General features: G+C 36.7%; 1 protein-coding gene across 1 annotated transcript in view; it reads left to right on the forward strand.

Moving 5' to 3' along the window:
- Positions 1–1,716: 1,716 nt before the first annotated feature.
- SLCO6A1 (solute carrier organic anion transporter family member 6A1) overlaps positions 1,717–18,553 on the forward strand; it is a 96,633-nt gene continuing 79,796 nt past the window's right edge. The window contains exons 1-4 of the mRNA XM_078066323.1: positions 1,717–2,032; positions 10,464–10,724; positions 13,650–13,835; positions 15,672–15,768. Coding sequence (XP_077922449.1) covers positions 1,717–2,032; positions 10,464–10,724; positions 13,650–13,835; positions 15,672–15,768 — 860 coding nt within the window. The remainder of the gene's footprint in view (positions 2,033–10,463; positions 10,725–13,649; positions 13,836–15,671; positions 15,769–18,553) is intronic.

The raw sequence follows: 18,553 nt of genomic DNA on the forward strand, positions 1-18,553 counted from the left end.
GGTTCCCAGGGTTTCTAAACTATTATGCTACCCCTCACTTGTCCTTTAAGAATTAATTAAGATTTCAAATGTTTTCTTTTTATCTTCTTTTATGGTTGCTACCTCCTCCTTCTGAGACAAGTGAAAGAGTTTGTGTGTCTCATCCTTCTTCTCAGGGGTTTGCTTTCCTCTGGAAGCAATTCCCCTGGTTGCTTTGCAAATGTCGCTCTCCAATGGGCTTAAAAAGTGATAATTTTTTATGATATCCAGGTTTTTTTTTTTCTTTTGGTTATTGTTGTTAGAGTCAGGTAACATTCTGTTTGGCTCTCTATATTCTGAGTAGAAGCAAAAATCTTAGAATAATTTCTCTTGAACAGAACCATCTTTTTCCCTCTGCTCTCATGCACTGCCCAGTTGGGTACCAAAGCAAAGAATGAGTAGCCCCACTTTCCTCCCTCCTATGCATCCTGTTTCCTTTATGCTTATTAATGTCATGAAGCAATGTAAGGGGATACCCTAGTTGAGTATGATGAATTTGGAAAAACTAGGGCATTTTTTCTACTTATGTAGTGACCATATATTTGACAAACTGGGTCTCTCAATAAAGGCAAAATAACATTTCCACCTACTGATTTGTATATAGTAAGGCAAGCTGAGGGTTCAGGTTGGAGGTATGTGGTACCCTCCTCCACAGCTCTTCTCAGTGGTTTTTCTCCTGGTCTACCAGCCCTAGCACTTGCTGGCTGCACAAAATTTTGTTGAAGACCTGGGTTGTTTTTAGTAACATACCTCCCTTCTATTGGAAGGAAGATAGTTTCATTTCTCCTGTAAAGTCATCCAGCCTATTTATATGGCCTGAATAACTTATATTTCTGCCTGAGAAAAGAAAGCCAATAAGAAGGTGAATTTTTACCATAAAAATATTCAAGTTTCATATTCTACTACTGTTCTCCTATATTCTTTCTTTTCAGTAAACTTTTTATACCTGAGAAAGTAAAACATACCCTGGGTCCCATCCCCCTCCTTAGGGAGGAAAATAATAGTCCTTTCTATTCTTGGTTAAGGATAGTTTCTAGGACAATAATTTCTATGTGTAAAACACTTAAGAACATTCATTGGGGTATTGTTTTGTGATCTTTGCTGGTTTCTCTAAATATGGTAGAAGTGTCGTTTTCATGTGTCTGATTTCTCGTGGTCCTTCAACAATTTTCAGGTTGTTTATAGTGAGATCATCCAGTTCAAAAAACATTACAATAAGATAAGTTTGGGGAAACTGGGGGACAGTTCCACTATCGCCTCACTGCACATTTCTTCCTTGCTTCCTAAGAAAAAGTGTTAAATCTAGCACCTTCTGACTTCCACTAGAGTTACTGTGGTGCCCCCTGCTTGTGTTAGCGATGTCAGAATCTAGTAGTACTAGCTTCCTTCCCTCCCCACCCCCCACTCCTCTTCCCCACGTGGAAGCAGAGAAGGAAACAGCCTTGGAAGTTCTCCCTGGGCAACGGTCAACCTTTCAGGGACGTTTGCTTCCTGCTCAAGGAGAAACGTTCGCTCTGGAGGCTTGGGCTGCAGGCGCCTCTGGTGGCCGCCAGTTCGCACGGGTCCAGGCCTGCTGGCCTTTCAGTAGAGCTGGTAGAGGACGAAGCCCCTGGAAACAACAGGGCACACCTCCTCTGGCCCAGTGCCGCCCACCCTCTGTGAACCGAGACCCCGGCCTCCGCAGGCCATCAACCGGCCATGCCAGACGCCCTCGCGGAAGTGGAGCCAAAGGTTGCCTATACCCAGGTTGCTGAAAATACTTTGACCACCGAGGCGGAGAAGGGCAAGAAAAAATCCCGGCTTATGAAGATGGTTCCCTTAAGCCTGATCAAGTTCCACGCTTTTCAAAAAACAGGAAAGGGTCAGGCTGGGGCCACACCCCCCGTCGTGAAGAAGACAAAAGAAAATTTGGAGGGGCCCTGCGGCTTGGGCTGTATGGTTTTTCCCAGGTGTCAGCGTCTCAACAACATCCATTGCTTCCTGGTTTTCTACTGCCTCCTGATCACCTCTCAAGGTGAGCCTGAGTGGGGGTGGCGGTCATTCTGGGGAGGGCAGCCCCAGGGCGCAGTGGGGTTGCTGACGTGGCAGAGGCGGGAGAGGGACTGGCGTGAGTGGGGGACTCCCTGGGGTGACCCAGCTTGAAGCAGCTGTAGTCTCTCACGTTCTCAAGGTCTGTCTAGAATCAAAACAGGTTAAACGGGCCTTTACCTTGGGTGTGTGCCCCTGTCATTGCTTCACCTCAGCGGGCCCATGAGTGACACAGTCCACCTTACACAGTGTCGGTGATAGGGGCCTGACCTCCAGATAGGAAGGTGCTGCAGAGTCATTTAACGTTGTTTGGTCACGGATCCTGGGAAGTTCAGGGTTGAATTATTTGGGGGGATTAAAATAAAATGTAATACGGTGTCTGTGATCACAAGTTTGTTTCTGCTTCCGCTGACAATTTTGAGACTGGCTGGCCAAGCTGCTCCCTGCCTGCATTTGGTATCCTCATGTGTGAATTGAGGAGGTGAAGTGGGACCTCAAACAACCTACATCAGAGAACCCAAACTGGCAAGTGTTTATCTTTGCCCACACAGTTAAACAAAGAATGTGAATTTGAATGCCTTTAGAGGGGGTATGCATTCTTTACTTGGCCATGGCACTCACCACTCCCTTTATGCTTCAGATTCTTTACTATCCTGTTTATACTGATGGCATTGAAGTTTGCCAGGCATGATCTCTCTTTTTGCTCTAAAATGTTATTTCTAAATAAGTACAATAAAAAAGCTGTATGTGATAAGAATCACATGAGAGGAACACATAAATAATGATCATTTTATCTTGATTTTATTAAAGAAGTTTCTTGGGGAAGAGGCATTTGAATTATGCCCTGATAAATAGGGTACAGTTGTCATAGCTGGAATGTAGTTAAGGAGTATTTATTGTATAAGGAAATGAATGAATGAATGAATGTTTGGATAAATAAACACTCAGAAACAGGAAAGCCTTGTTCCAGAATGGTGAGTGATGAGTTTGGCTTGGATGATGGTTTCACCTAAGCACCAAGAGGAGTAATTATATTTGTTTTATTCATTAATTATAGTGACTAAGGCAGAAAAGACACTCGTTAAGCATGTATTGGATGCATAAATGAATAAAAAAAGAAGGAAAAGACAATTTTATGAAGGTCTTTAAGTGCCAGACTGAAAGTTTTGAGAGGATACTAAAAGTTGTTCACTTCCTACTAATGTGCTGGGTGATGAGTAAGGTCCTTTACAGGCATGGTCTCACTGATATAATCTCCTTACTAGGTTGGTAATGAGGAGCCATTGAAAGTTTTTAAACAAGTGATTCGCAGTCAATGTTTTCAGCTCCACTACTTTTTAACTGACTTCATATAGATCATTAGCTCATTTGGGGTATAACATTGGGTCTTCCATTCATAAAAATGATTTATCCATGTGTATTTATCAACTGATCTATTTATTATTTGATGTTACATTTTAAACAATTTTAAATAATTTCAAACATACAAAAAGGGTGCAAAGGTGATACAAAAAATTCCTGTGTCCCCTCACCCACATTCTCCAGTTGTTTATATTTTACCACATTTGTTCCTTCACCTTTTCTTAATACATACAGACTTTTTCAGACATGGTGCCCCATTACTGCTAAAGACTTCAGTGTGCATTCTCCCAAAGTGAGGACACTTTCCTACCTAACCATTATACACCCTTCTCAGTCAGGAATATCAGTGCAACACTACCATCAAATTAGGAACTGGTGGCCCCACTCAGATATTGCCAACTGCCTCAGTATTGTCTCCTTTTCCTTTCTGGTCCCAAATTCTATCCAGGAACACACAATGGATTTAGTTGTCATATTTTAGACTTCTTTAATCTGCAGCCATTTTCCCACTTTCTCTTTGTTTCTTATGTCCATGCAAGTCTTTGGGTATATGGGTCTTTCATTCTGTATGTTGAATTTCAACCTGGGTATATATGATGTGTCCTTATGACCAGACTCAGGTCATGCCTGCCTGATTGGATTCAGAGTATTATGGAATCTTTTGGGTGCCCTTAAGCACTTAGGAAAAGAAAATGACAAATTCAGTTCTCTTAACTCTCAGCTCAAGTCCTGTCTGAGAATTCTGGAGTGCCCATCACAGCCCTAAAAGAAGTTCTCATTTCTTTTAACCGTAGATCTTATATTTTTGGAAATCAAACACAAAATTTAAGTGTATGGGTTGATGAGTTGTAATGGCACTTGAATGCACAGTCTCATCAAATTTGTCCTGCATCTTCTTTTCTGTTACATATCCAAAAAGAGTTGTTAATTTTTTAATCTGTTAAGTTTGTTACTATTCCAGAATGGTGAGTGATGAGTTTGACTTGGATGATGGTTTCACCTAGGCACCAAGAGGAGTAATTATATTTGTTTTATTCATTAATTATAGTGACTAAGACAGAACAGACAGTTGTTAGGACAGAATGGTGACTTCCAAGCTCCTTACATGTAGCACTGGAATGGTATATAAGTTTTTGTATGGACACATATTTTCATTTCTCTGGTTTTATACCCAGAAGTGGAATTCCTGGGTCCTATAGTAGCTTTATGATTCACTTTTTAAGTATTGCTGTAGGTTTTTCATACGTGTTTTATCAGTTTGAGGAAGTTGCCTTCTATTCCTAGTTCATTCAGTATTTTTACTAAGAAAGTGTGTTGGGTTTTGTTAAATGCTTTTTCTGGGGGCTCCTGGATGGTTCAGTTGATTAAGCATCTGCCTTCAGCTCAGGTCATGATCCCAAGGTCCTGGGATCGAGCCCCGTATTGGGCTCCCTGCTCAGCGGGAAGCCTGCTTCTCCCTCTCCCTCTGTCTGCTGCTCCCCCTGCTTGTGCTCTCTCACTCTCTATCAAATAAATAAATAAAATCTTTTAAAAAATTAAAAAAATGCTTTTTCTGGTTTTTTTTTTTTTTGTGTGTGTGTGTTTGTGTGGTTTTTGCCCATTATTATATTAATATAATGAATTACATTGATTCACTTTCATATTTTGGTATGAAATTAAGAAGTCCCATGGCTTTGCACATTTGAATTTGGTGAAACATTCAAAATAATCATAAACAGAAACAACTTATTTGAAGAGTTCTGTCTTATAAGGTATTTGTCAAAAATTCTCTGAGTGGAGTATTTTGGCTGAAATATTTCAATAGAAAAAAAAAAACTTCATACTTTACATTATTTAGTAGTATTTTCCTTGAGCTTACTAGATATTTATGCACCTGTAGAGAGTGTTTTCTCAATTAAAATATGATCTATAGTGGAGAGTCATTTGGAGGCTTCACATTTATTAACTATTATGTTGGAGGCCCCTAAGACCTCATTCAGGCTGAATGATTCACTAGGAGGATGTGGGACTCAGAGAAAGATGTTATATTCATGGTTATGACTTATTATAATAAAAGGATACAGATTAAAATAAGTAAGGAGAAAAGGCACATGGGACAAAGTCCAGAAGAAACCAGGTCCAAGCTTCCATGTATCCTTTCCCAGTGGAATTGCATGGACATGCTTAATTTTCCCCCAACAATGGGTGATAACACATGTAAACAGTTGCCAGACAAACTTATGTGAGCCTTGGCGTCCAGGTTTTTTTGGGGTCATCAGTCACGTAAGCATGCAGCATCAGTGTGACTGACCTTAGTTACTTAGACTCCATTACCCCACTCCTACACGCACAACAAAATACACGTTTAGCAGAAATGATGTTGTTAGCATAAATTATCTGATCAAACTGATACATGGCCCAAGGCCTTAGGCATATAACAGATGTTCACCTTAAACCTTGTTTAATATAAACTGTTAGATCAGACTGGTTCTGTGTGGTCCATGGCCTCAGGCAAAATATTCCAAGGGCTCAGAGTCATCTTCCAGGAGCCAACCAAAAGCTAGTCTTGAAGATAGGCATTTTTTAAGCAACCAAGGCCTGCTGAGTTAACACTTCACTGCAAAACTATACAAAGCAATGTGGTTGAATTGCAGCTAATTTCATGGGAACAATTAGGAAAAAAGATCATAGTAAAAATATATTCTTCAGAAAAAATATGAATAACATTTTATTAGAGGTAAGTATGGCTAAGAAATTACAGTATGTGAGTGCATATCAAGAATCATATTCTTTTATTTTTTCAAAGTTATGATATATAATATAAAGGTGTTTGAAAAGTTTTCGAATAAGCTCTTAGCTTCACCAATATAGTAAAACTTGTCTATAAATGACAAAAATCTTCGGATTTTTTTTTACATACTACTCCATTACCAGGCACTGAACCAGGAAAAAAAACAAAGCATCAAAGATGGAATCTGAAGTTGGTTATCTGACCTGATTGGGCTTGAAAGCAATGAAAACAACAATATTTGTGCCTGTGGAAAATAGTATACTGGATGTTTATGTCATGTAGTGACGTTATTTAAAATGTTACCTAAAATCAAGTTCTCATTGAAAGCAAGACTTTGGGAGATGAATGGCTTCTCCGACTGACTTCTATGGTAGAACTTTCAACTAGGAAGGTTTTGGGGTTGATCAATTGCTTCTGACTGCTCTGGAAAGTTTACAGAAAGAAAATAAGAAGTTTAAGGCATGATTAGGAGCATGTGTGAGGTTCTCGGATGGTTCTATGAGAATCCATCACTTTTAGCTACACACTGCATATTTTGAACAGTTCCAACTCAGAATTACAACATAAGTTCAATGCACAGATTCACCAGATCACTTTTGTTAGAGTTGAGGTATTGATTGGAGAAGAGTGGAACCTTAAGAATTGGGATAAAGGCATTTGGCTAGAATTCAGTGAATCTGAGGACCATAAATCCCCAAATCCTAAACCTCCTTTCCCAGTAAGAGCAACTATATCTCTTATGTCTGAAGAAAAAGCAATTCCTTTTTTGAAGACACTGAACTTACTTCACTGAAGTTAAGGGAATGCTGATTGCCCTTATGATCCACCCTACTACCCCTTATTGCTGCCAGACTCATAACTACAATTAGATCCCGGCCTTCCCAGAATGACTAACATAAAGTCTACCCTGGGAGATACTATACACCACAAATTTGCCTGCCACTGCACTGATGTCTCTAGAGAACAGTTGGTTTGGAGTGTGAGGGCTACCTCTTCTAAAATGAAGGAAACGTTTTTTCACTTGTTCCACTCACAATTAAGAGACATAATCTTCAGTGAACTTGTGTTTTTTTTTTTTTTTTTTTTTTTTGAAGATGGAAGTATGTTACGGTAGCACTATAGCTCCCCTCAGGGGAGACCCTGAAAAAAGAGAGGAAAAAGGAAATCTTTCCAGTGGGCAGACCATTGAGCAATACATCTGATGATCCATATTGCCTAGATACCATGCTGCCATTGCCTAATGGTTTGACCATTTGGTGACTAGGAGAGCTGAGTAAGTGGCATGTCTCTTTGAATGGGCAGAGTTATCCTGTGTGGATGTTCACCAAAAGAAATCCATTGCAGAGGAAGCTTTCAGTAATGAGATAGGTACCCATCCTGTGAAAATTCCCCAGTCATTATATGTCTTGTTCAATGGGCTCATGTTTATAGTGACAGTTGCATCAAGAATAGAGGTTATGCAAGAGCTGAATGCATGGATTTATCCCTACCAGTGCTGATGTGGTTATTGCCCTTATTGAATGCCTTATACACCATCATGATCATCTTATTTATTATCACATTGCTTTAAATGAAGGAACTCATTTTATAGGAGAAGAATATCAGGAAGTTCATGTTCATGGAATTCACTAATCTTACTACATATTTCAATAACCAGAAACTCTTGGCCTTATAAATAATTATAATGTCCTAGTGAAGACTCAGGTAAGGTCCAGCTAGGAGACAACAATTAAAAAAATTGGGGGTGCTGTCCTGTAAGGTGAGGGATATGCTTGGAGATAGCAACCTACATATGTTATTTGTGATCAAGAAGTAGAAGAGGGAGTGAATAATTGAAGAAGGAAGTTATCAACTGTGTTTGCATAACCATTTAGAGAAATAGAAACTGCAGCAACTATGCATTTTTTTCTTATTTGTTTTATGTGTACACACACACACATAAACATATACGTGTCTGTGTGTGTATTCCGATTTTTTTTCTCATTTTCCCTTACTATTTTATAAAAGAGTATTGTGGGAGATAATGTTACAAATTCATCTCTGGGTTACAGAATATCCCTGAGAAGGGGAATTAATACCCCAACCCCAGAGCTGGACCTATTTAGTGGCATTTCTTTCCTTGGCCATTATCCTCTTTGGCCACATCTAAAATGAGAGTTGAAGAGAACTCTTCTCTTTGATGCAACAAAGTTTTTATATCTTGTTTCCTGCTGGTCTTGGTCTGTTAAACTGTTGTTGCTCCAAGTCTGACTTACAGTTTCTTTTTCAGTACAGTTCCCTCACAAATTTAGTTAAGTCTATTTATACCTTTCATACCTTTTTATACCATTTATACCTTTGCAATTTACTTTTTGTATTAAGAAAATCCATTTAGGTTTATGATTGAACTAGAAGATGGAGTAAAATTACCTTGTGATGGATATGATGACTGGTTGAACTCTGTCTCTGTTTTTTGTTTTTTTGAAAGAGTAAGAACATCTTTGTAAGAATGATAATTGCACAATGTTAGGCAGAAGCATGAGGATGTTGCTCTTACTTTGGTATGCTAGTTTAAATAGAGGAAGAAGGGTGAAAATGAATCCTGAGTAGTCCAAAAGGTGAACTCTGCAAGTTACTTGTCTGTTGGCCATAGACTTCATTATTCGTGGTCTAGACTCACGCCTACTTAGAGGGGCCTAGGAGGCTGTAAACTACATTTCCCAGCCTTTCTTTCTCACTGGTTTCCACTTGGTGTTGCCAATGAGAGGCTATGGCAGTAGATTTGAAAAAGAGGCAAAGGAAAGCCTCTTTTTTTGTTGTTTTTTTCCTCTCTGTGGTGGTGTTTTTGGCAATAGCAGCAATCCTGGGTGAATAAGAACTCCTGGATTTATGCTTAGGCATCTCTGCAGCTCCATCAGCAGCCAACAGCGGGTGCTTCAGCAGCCAGTGTTTATGGCTCTGGCTCTGCAAATGCAAGAGTGGCAGAAGCAGTGGATGACTGTGAGTTGTCTCTCAAAGCATTAGCAGTAGTGTAGGTCCTGACCTCCTGCAAAAGAGAGAGCGATTGTAGTTCCAGGGGCAGCAGCCCATGCTCCAGCAACTTCCGCCTTAAAGGTATCATGAGTTTTGATTGGTAACTCTTTTCCCTTTTCACTCCAACAAATGTGTTATTTTTGTAACCAACCTCTGTATTAATTTCTTTATGTTTCAAATATTTAGTACAATTGTTTTTTTCCTGGTTGGATACTAAGGGATAGGAATGCACCTATATAATACCATTTACTTAATGTTTAGGAACATGACAGTTCTCTGTATTGTTCAAGGATATACATGTTGTCAAAAAAGAAGTGTTTAAAAGAGTCAGAGGGGCGCCTGGGTGGCTCAGTTGGTTAAGCGACTGCCTTCGGCTCAGGTCATGATCCTGGAGTCCCAGGATCGAGTCCCGCATCGGGCTCCCTGCTCCACGGGGAGTCTGCTTCTCCCTCTGACCCTCCCCCGTCTCATGTGCTCTCTCTCTCATTCTCTCTCTCAAATAAATAAATAAAATCTTTAAAAAAAATAAAGGAGTCAGAAATTATAAACTTCAAATATAGGATATGGGTTATGGAGAGAGAGAGAAGAATGCGTTTGGGGAGTGCATGCTGGGCTTCAGATATTTTGATGTTTTATTTCCTGTTGTGGGTGGTAGATAAATATTCATTAGATTGTTATTTATTCATTTTTAAAAAAAGATTTTATTTATTTATTTGAGAGCGAGAGAGAAGAGAGCGAGAGAGAGCATGAGCAAGGGGGAGAGGCAGACTCCCTGCTGAGCAAGGAGCCCGATGTGGGGCTTGATACCAGGACCCTGAGATCATGACCTGAGCCAAGGGCAGATGCTTAACCGACTGAGCCACCCAGGTGCCCCTGTTATTTATTCATTTTTCTAATTGATCAGTACTAAGAATAAAATCTTAGTAAAGTAAAACTTTACTAGTTTTGCTAGTAAAACTTAGTAAAACTAAAGAAAAAATCCTTAAAAATAAAGATCAGTACTAAGTAAGATGACTAAAAAAGATCAGTATTCTCCAGTTAAATAGGTACAGAATAGGTATAAAAATTCAATTAGCAAATATTTCATAGAGGTTAAGGCCTATTAGTATTTTAGAAAACAAATCATGTGCTTATGGATCTTAAACAGTCAGAATAATGTAAAATAAACTTAAATCAATGTAAATTGTTTTGGTTTGTAAGGATTATAATGGTGTTCTATTTTGTTTCTTAAAATGCATATTATTGCTTTCTTTTTTTTCTTTTTACATTTTAGGTATTGTGTTTGGTCTCATAGATCTGAGCATTGACACTTTTGAGAAGGACAATCATCTGAACAACATGGAGAATTTATTGTTGTCTTTGACTTACGATATTTCATCCTGCCTGATAGTAGTGTTTATATCATACTATGGAGGGAGAGGAAACATACCAAGATGGATCACATTTTCCTCCTTTTTAGTAGGACTTGGATCACTTTTATTTGCTTTTCCATACTTTAGTGGTGGAGATCATAAAGCACGTGTAGCCATTGGAGGTAAGATTATAAAAGGTGCATCAAATTATTATTCATTTAAATATTGGCTTTAGGAACTTAAAATAGACTGTAATACTTGTCTGTACATCCATCCATCTGTATCTATGTATATTACCAAGTTTATTAAGCTATTTAATTGTAGCTCCCTACTAACATATATATATGCCATTCTCTTATCTTCTCATGATCATATATCCTTTCATGTAAGACATGGGCATAGGAAGAAGAAGGAATATTTTGGGATCATTATTTTATGAAATTGTTTCTCTTTTGTCAGTTTTCATATGTATTATAAATCTCTTGAGAACTTTGGTAATTCCTTATGTCTTCCACAATATGCTTTCCTTAATCCTTTATTCTGACCTCAACACACATACACAAGAGCACAAATAAATACATAAATAAGCACACAGAAAAAGAAAGATCAGAATCCTACCATTTCAAAATGGGAGCTGCCCTTTGGCATAGGACTTGGAATCTAAAAAGATTAGTGGCTTCTTCACTTTGTCATTTTTAGAAAGATTTATTCTGGGCACCTGAGTGGCTCAGTTGGTTCAGCATCTGCCTTCAGCTCAGGTCATGATCTCAGGGTCCTGGGATCGAGCCCCGCGTCGGGCTCCCTGCTCAGCAGGAAGCCTGCTTCTCCCCCTCCCTCTGCCTCCCCGTGCTTGTGCTCTCTCTCTCTCTCTCTGTCAAATAAATAAATAAATAAAATCTTAAAAAAAGATTTATTCCACAATCTTTTTGCTATTGCCTGTAGACAAAGGCTATTTTGAAATTTCACAGCACTATTCCTGGCACTATTGTGTTGAGTACTTTCTCGCTGTGTATAGGTCATAGCAATGTTAAAATGGATTTACCCATTTTGGCAACTTTAAATTGGACTTTAGTGAGACATGGTGGAAAAAGCCGTGCGGATGTCTCCATGTGTGTATGTATGTGTATATACATGCTTATGATATTTAAAGGTATGTTTATGATGTGTGCTCACAATTCAAATAAATATTTCATATTAAATGCAATTTATAGAACATTTATTATTAAATAATATGTTGATATATATCCTCAATATATGAACTATATAATATTCACATATATTTATATTTTATTCTCTTTGTGGAAAACATTTATTTTCAGATGTTGGACAGCAGGAATCTCAGGACCATGATCCCTGGGAGAAGGGAAACAAACAAATTGAATTTTACAGGAGAAGGCAGGAATAGCAGACTACGGACGTATTTGATTATCAGGAGGCTGAATGACCTCCTTGAGTTTAATAATTATGAATTCAAAGTGAGATTTGCATGGTTGTGTAGTTTCTGCCATCCATATTCAGCTTTACAAGTATAAGAGCGGAGTAGGGAGAAGAGTTTAATTTGATGAAGTTTGCAATTTTACCAAGGGATTGCTTGATAAGAGAGCAAGGAATTTAAAAGTGCTAAAATGACAATGGGAGAAGTGAAGGACATAAGAGGATATTGGGATGGCGAAAGGAGCAGTATCGAAATCGTAGTGGGTTTTAAGGATTGTTGGAATTGGGTTACCAGAAGTGAGCTGGAAAGATAAGGATGTTTTGAATGTGGAATGCTTGAAATTGCAACTAAGAAAGGTTTGTAGTTAATGTTTTTGAAAGTTTAAAATTAATTAAGTGGAGTACCAGTACATGGGAGGAGAAAAATTCAAAGGACTAAGAGATCAGGGCATTTAAAATATCACATTGGTACTGATATCACCGCAAGTTAACATATCTGATTAAATTGAATCATCAGTAATTTGAATCACAGTTCTGAAGACCTCCTCCCACTTGACATGGAGTCAACTAGCATTTGATATGGGTACTGACCCAGATGAAAATTTCCATTAGTGTACTAAATTGCAATCTGCACTCTAGCCAGTTTTCCACAAAAATACTTTAAGAGCGTTTGTTAAATTCCCGTCAAAATGGACACAATCAGAACGAGAATAGCATTGCCTGGATCTACCAATCTAATAACAAATGCAATTCTAAGAAACATTTACTTGCTATTGTTTTACAACCATGTGAATAAAAAAAGCATAAGAAATAGACGGCCACCTAAAGGAATTTAAAATCTAGTGGCTTGCCATATAATGACTAACTTTAATGGAAATAAATTTTTATTGTATAATGCCTCCTCTTTATGAGAAGAAATTAGTGGGTCTAAAAAGGGAAATTATTTATTTATTTATTTATTTATTATTTTTTAAAAGATTTTATTTATTTGAGAGAGAGTGAGAGAGAGAGGGAAAGAGAGCATGAGCAGGGGGGAGGGAGACGCAGACTCCCCACTGAGCAGGGAGCCCGATGCGGCACCTGATGCCAGGACCCTGGCTGGGATCATGACCTGAGCCGAAGGCAGACACTTAACTGACTGAGCCACCCAGGTGCCCTAAAAAGGGAAATTATTTAAACAGAGTGACACAAAGTTAATGTGAAGATTGCTGATGAAGTGGATATAGAACTAAACTCAGAAAATAATCTGATAATACAGATAATCTAGAACATTAGAAATACTTTTTCCTGGGCGTCAAAAGTCAGGGATACCAGTTGCCAAATTTAAGAGGAACATATGTATGTTGTGTATGTGTGTATATGTATATACACCTATGCACACATAATTGTGTATATACATGTTATTGTGCATACGCATTTATATTTGGTTTATAATATATGCATCTTTTCCAGTATTCCCACAAAATTTCTTTTATAATTACATTTTTATGAGAATATAATGACTGATTTTAGAACTGCTACATTCAGTGTAAATGAAATGTTTGTGGAAAAAAAAAAGGCACACTGGTGCAAATAACTTCGTAAAAGGTGAAATATTTCATGAGAGATACTGCATATTTGTTGTATGTTTAATTTTTGACTCATTTAACAAAAAATAATTATCTTTTCAAAAGATATTTGCCAAGAAATGAAGCCTAACAAGGTTTGCAATAAAGCGGCACCATCATTCCAAGCAAAATATATAGCTTCCTTCATCCTGGGGCAGATTCTGCAGGGAGTAGCAGGGATGCCTCTTTATATCCTTGGAGCAGTCTTTATCGACAACAGTGTTCCCACACACTCAGCTGGTATTTATCTAGGCAAGTTTTTTTTTCCTCATATGGCCGACCAGTTTTGAATTTTTATTGAGCTTTTACATCTTGGTGTACATATCTAAACTGATACGTGAGTGCTAATTATTGGCCCTTATAATAACATTATAATAAACGATAAGTGGTACGTTTGATTTCAAAATCACATTGAGCTGCCTAATTCTGAGGAATTGCTTAAGATTTGAAATTGTAGACAAGTCATCTGAAAGTCATCAAAAAGATAAAGAGAAATAGGAAAAGGATATACTTTCTTAAGTAATAAAAACTATACTCTTTCTAAGTATTATGTCTAAAATATATAATACATATGACATTGATATATATGTCGTATCAAACTATATAGGTTGCATTTCATTTCTCTAGGAAAAAGTCTCAAATTATTAGATTTAATTGTTTGAATAGTTGTATGTTTAAACTTTGGGGACATAGGGGAGAAGTTGCTGCCATCATGTTCATAAGGGGACAGAAAATTTGTTTCCTGCCTCCTCAGTACTTGATTCAGTGTGGTGTTGAAATCATCATCATCATTGTACTAAGCTCTTTACATGCATTAACTTACTTCACTTTTCTGGGGCTCAGATATTTTGAAGTTAATGAAAATATGATCTTGTTCATCCTATCAAGGAGAGAAGTGATATGCTATTTAATTGACTACAATGTAGTATCTTCTATTTCTAATCTTTTATGCCATGGTATCCTACAATAAGTGACCCAGGGGTATATCTCATGATAATCTGTATTTCTTTATGTTGCAATAGCTATGGTCTTGGTAGATCATCTATCTGTACAGAGTTATCTATCATATATTTTTTTAAATTAAAAAAAAATTTAAAGTGCTGTGAAGGTGACTTTAGAAAACATTTTGCACCAAAATAATTATTTTTCCCCCAGAAGTAAGGAAAATTATGTCAATAAATTAAAATAGATGATATTCATATTTATGTTTGCTTTTAGAAAAAAAATTGCAGTGATTTACTAGTGTTGGCTGAGGGTGGCAACAAATCTGTTTGTTTTATATTTGGTTCTACTGAATAGTAATTAAAATGCACATCTACACACTGCAAAAAGTTGCCACCTCCTGCCACCATGGCAGCTAAGGTGAAGTATACAAAGGTACCACAAAGTGTAATCAGGTGTATTGAATTTATATTTATATTAAATGTAAATGTATTTATATTATATTAAATATATAGATGAAATAAGATACAGTAAATCATATAATTACCTTATCAAAGTTTCTTTAATATATGCATTGGATGATATATGTATATATATGATGGTTAATTTTATGTGTCAGCTTTGCTAGATTTGTTTGGTCAAACATCAGTCTAGATGTTTCTGCTATATTTTTTAGATGTGAGTAATACAGTCAGTAGACTGAGTAAAGCGGATTACTCTCCTCTATGTGGGTGAGGCTTATTTAATCAGTTGAAGGCTTTCAGAGCAAAAACTTAGGTTTCCCAGAAAAGAAACAATTCTTTCTCCAGGCTGCTAGATAGAAACTCTGCCTAAGTTTTTCCAGCTTCCTGACCCACCCTGTGGGTTTTAAGCTTAAGTATGGACCAAAGCTTTAATATTAACTCTTACCTGGATTACCAGCCTGCTGGCCTGCCCTACAAATTTGGACTTGCCAGGCCTTATAATTGTATGGGGCAATGCTTTAAAAATCTCTCTCTCAATATCCTATGGGTTCTGTTTCTCAGGAGGACCCTGACTAAGGAAGTATGACATGAGGCTTTCAGAAGTAATCTATTTCAGTGATATAATTTTTATCATGACAAACTCGCTTATGTAGTTGTTTGATGTTCAGTATTCATTTTATAGGCATAATGGAAGCTTCAGTAGTACTCGGATATTCTTTGAGTTATGTGATAGCAGCACCCCTTATTAAGGGCTCTGAGAACAGAACTTCTGCAATTAGGTAAGCTGTTTTATTTCCTTGTTTGTTGTTCACATTGTATAAAATATTTATTGGATAAATACTGTAGCCTGTAAACATATATATTTAATTTGTAACAACCATATTTTTAGGAAAAACGTATGTAAATGTGACTGATATGCACATATATGTACATATAAATCTAGAATATATACTTTTATCTTTACTGTTTGAAATGTAATTTTAAAAACGCTATTTATAATGACAACCTTATTACTAATTCTACATGTAGTTTTTTGAAAAATTGTGGAGAAAACATATAACATAAACTTTACGATCTTAACCATTTTTAAGTGTACAGTACAGTAGTGTTAACCATGTGCACATTGTTGTACAACAGATCACTAGAACTTTTTATCTTGCAAAGCTAAAACTCTATATCCATCACAGAATAACTTCCATTTACCCACTTCTCCCCAGCCCCTGAAAACCACCATTCTACTTTCTACAATTTTCACTACATTTTATACTTCATATAAGTGGAATCATGCATTTGTCTTTTTTGTGACTGGCTTTTTCACTTAGCTTAATGTCCTCAAGGTTAATCCATGCTATAGCATATGCTACTATTTGCTTCCTTTTTAAGGCTAAATAATATTCCATTGCATGTAAATACCATACTTCTTTATCCATGTACCTGTCTATGGGCATTTAGCTTATTATGTCCACCCCTTGGCTACTGTGAATAATGCTGCAGTTAACATGGATAAGCAAATAACTCTTTGAAATTCTATTTTCAATTCTTTCGGATATATACTCAGAAGTGGGATTACTAAATCATATGGTAATTCTATTTTTAATATTTTTGAGGAACTTCCATTCTATTTTCAATAGAGGCTCTACCATTTACATTCCCACCAGTAGTACATAAGGGTTCCAATTTCTCAACATCCTTGCTAGCACTTGTTATTCTCTTTCTTCTTCTTCCTCCTCCTCCACCTTTTCTTTCTTCTTCTCTTTCTCCTTCTCCTTCTTCTTCTAATAGCCATCCTGACAGTTATGAGATGATAGCTCATTGCAGTTTTGATTTTCTTTTCCCTAATGATTAGTGATGTTGAGCACCATTTCATTTACTTGTTGCCTATTTGTCTATCTTTGGAAAAATGTCTAAACATTTCGTCTGTAACATCTACATATAGTGCTTCTTCTAGCAACACCATTCAAAGACTTAGAGATGCCATATTTATCCCTGTGGTTTCTCACACAATACTGCCTCTGACAAGGGAGCATCTGATAAGACAAAAAAGTGTGACAGTATGACGACGACAGATTTCACTGGTCTTACTCTGTAACCTGTTATCCAATAATAGCTGACTTGATAGAATGGTGTCATGGCTTGGTACCCTCAACAGTTTTTTGGTGGAATCTTTAAGTTTTCTATATTTAGGATCATGTCATCTTCAGAGACAGTTTTACTCATTCCTTTCTGATTTGAATGCCTTTATTTATTTTTCTTGACCAGTTGATCTGGCTAGTACATCCAGTGCTGTGTTGACTAAATGTGGGCATCCTTCTCCTGCTTCTGATCTTACTTTGTCATATATGGTCTTTATTATGTTGATGTATGTTTCCTTTAAACTCAGTTTGTTGAGAGTTTTTATTATGAATGAATGCTGAAGTTGTCAAATGATTTTCTACATCAATTGACAGAATCCTATGATTTTTATCTTTCATTTTGTTCATGTGGTGTATCACATTGATTGATATGCAGATACTGAACCATCCTTGCATGCCTGGAATAAATTCCACTTGATCATGGTGTATGATTCTTTTAATGTATTGTTAAATTCATTTTCCTAATATTTTGTTGAGGATTTTTGAAACTGTGCTCATCAGGGATATTGGCTTGAAATTTTCTTTTCTTCTAGTGTCCTTGTCTGGTTTTAGTTGTACATATAAATGTAATGTCCAATTTCAATTTATTTTTTATTTTTTTAAAAAAGATTTTATTTATTTGACAGAGAGAGACACAGTGAGAGAGGGAACACAAGCAGGGGGAGTGGAAGAGGGAGAAGAAGGCTTCCCACCGAGCAGGGAGCCCAAAATGGGACTCGATCCCAGGACCCTGGGATCATGACCTGAGCTGAAGGCAGACGCTTAACGACTGAGCCACCCAGGCGCCCCTCAATTTATTTTTTTTATATAATATGACAAATGGGTCAAGTTTCTCTTTTTCCCCTCAAAGGGATATCTCATTGTACTGATGACATTTATGGATCATTCCTTTTTTTTATTTTAATTTTTATTTATTTTTTTTTACATGAAACAGACTTCAATATTTATGTCATAAAGGAGTACTAGCTTAACACATTAAGAATCTTTTACAAATCAATAAGGAAAAAAACATCTGCAAACAATTGTAAAGATTAACAGGAAGTTCACAAAGGAAGGAATACAAATTCCCAATAAACATAAAAATACACAGAAATTGGTTCCATTTCACTATTAATTTGCTAAAAGAATAACAGTGATATATATATAATATATATAATATATTATTATAATGATACAATTATCCATTATTATATTAGATATTATATTATATTATATTATATTATATTATATTATATTATATATAGTTAGCAAAGATTCTGAATACTTAGTGCTAGCTAATTTACAGTAAAAAGTTATTCTATAATTAGAATAACTTTCTTTTTTTTCTTTTTAAATTTAAATTCAATTAACATATAATGTATTATTAGTTTCAGAAGTAGAGTTCAGTGATTCATCAGTCTTATATAATACCCAATGCTCATTACATCACGTG

Source organism: Halichoerus grypus, chromosome 2 (assembly GCF_964656455.1).
Source record: "Halichoerus grypus chromosome 2, mHalGry1.hap1.1, whole genome shotgun sequence".
NCBI classification, from domain to species: Eukaryota; Metazoa; Chordata; class Mammalia; order Carnivora; family Phocidae; genus Halichoerus; species Halichoerus grypus.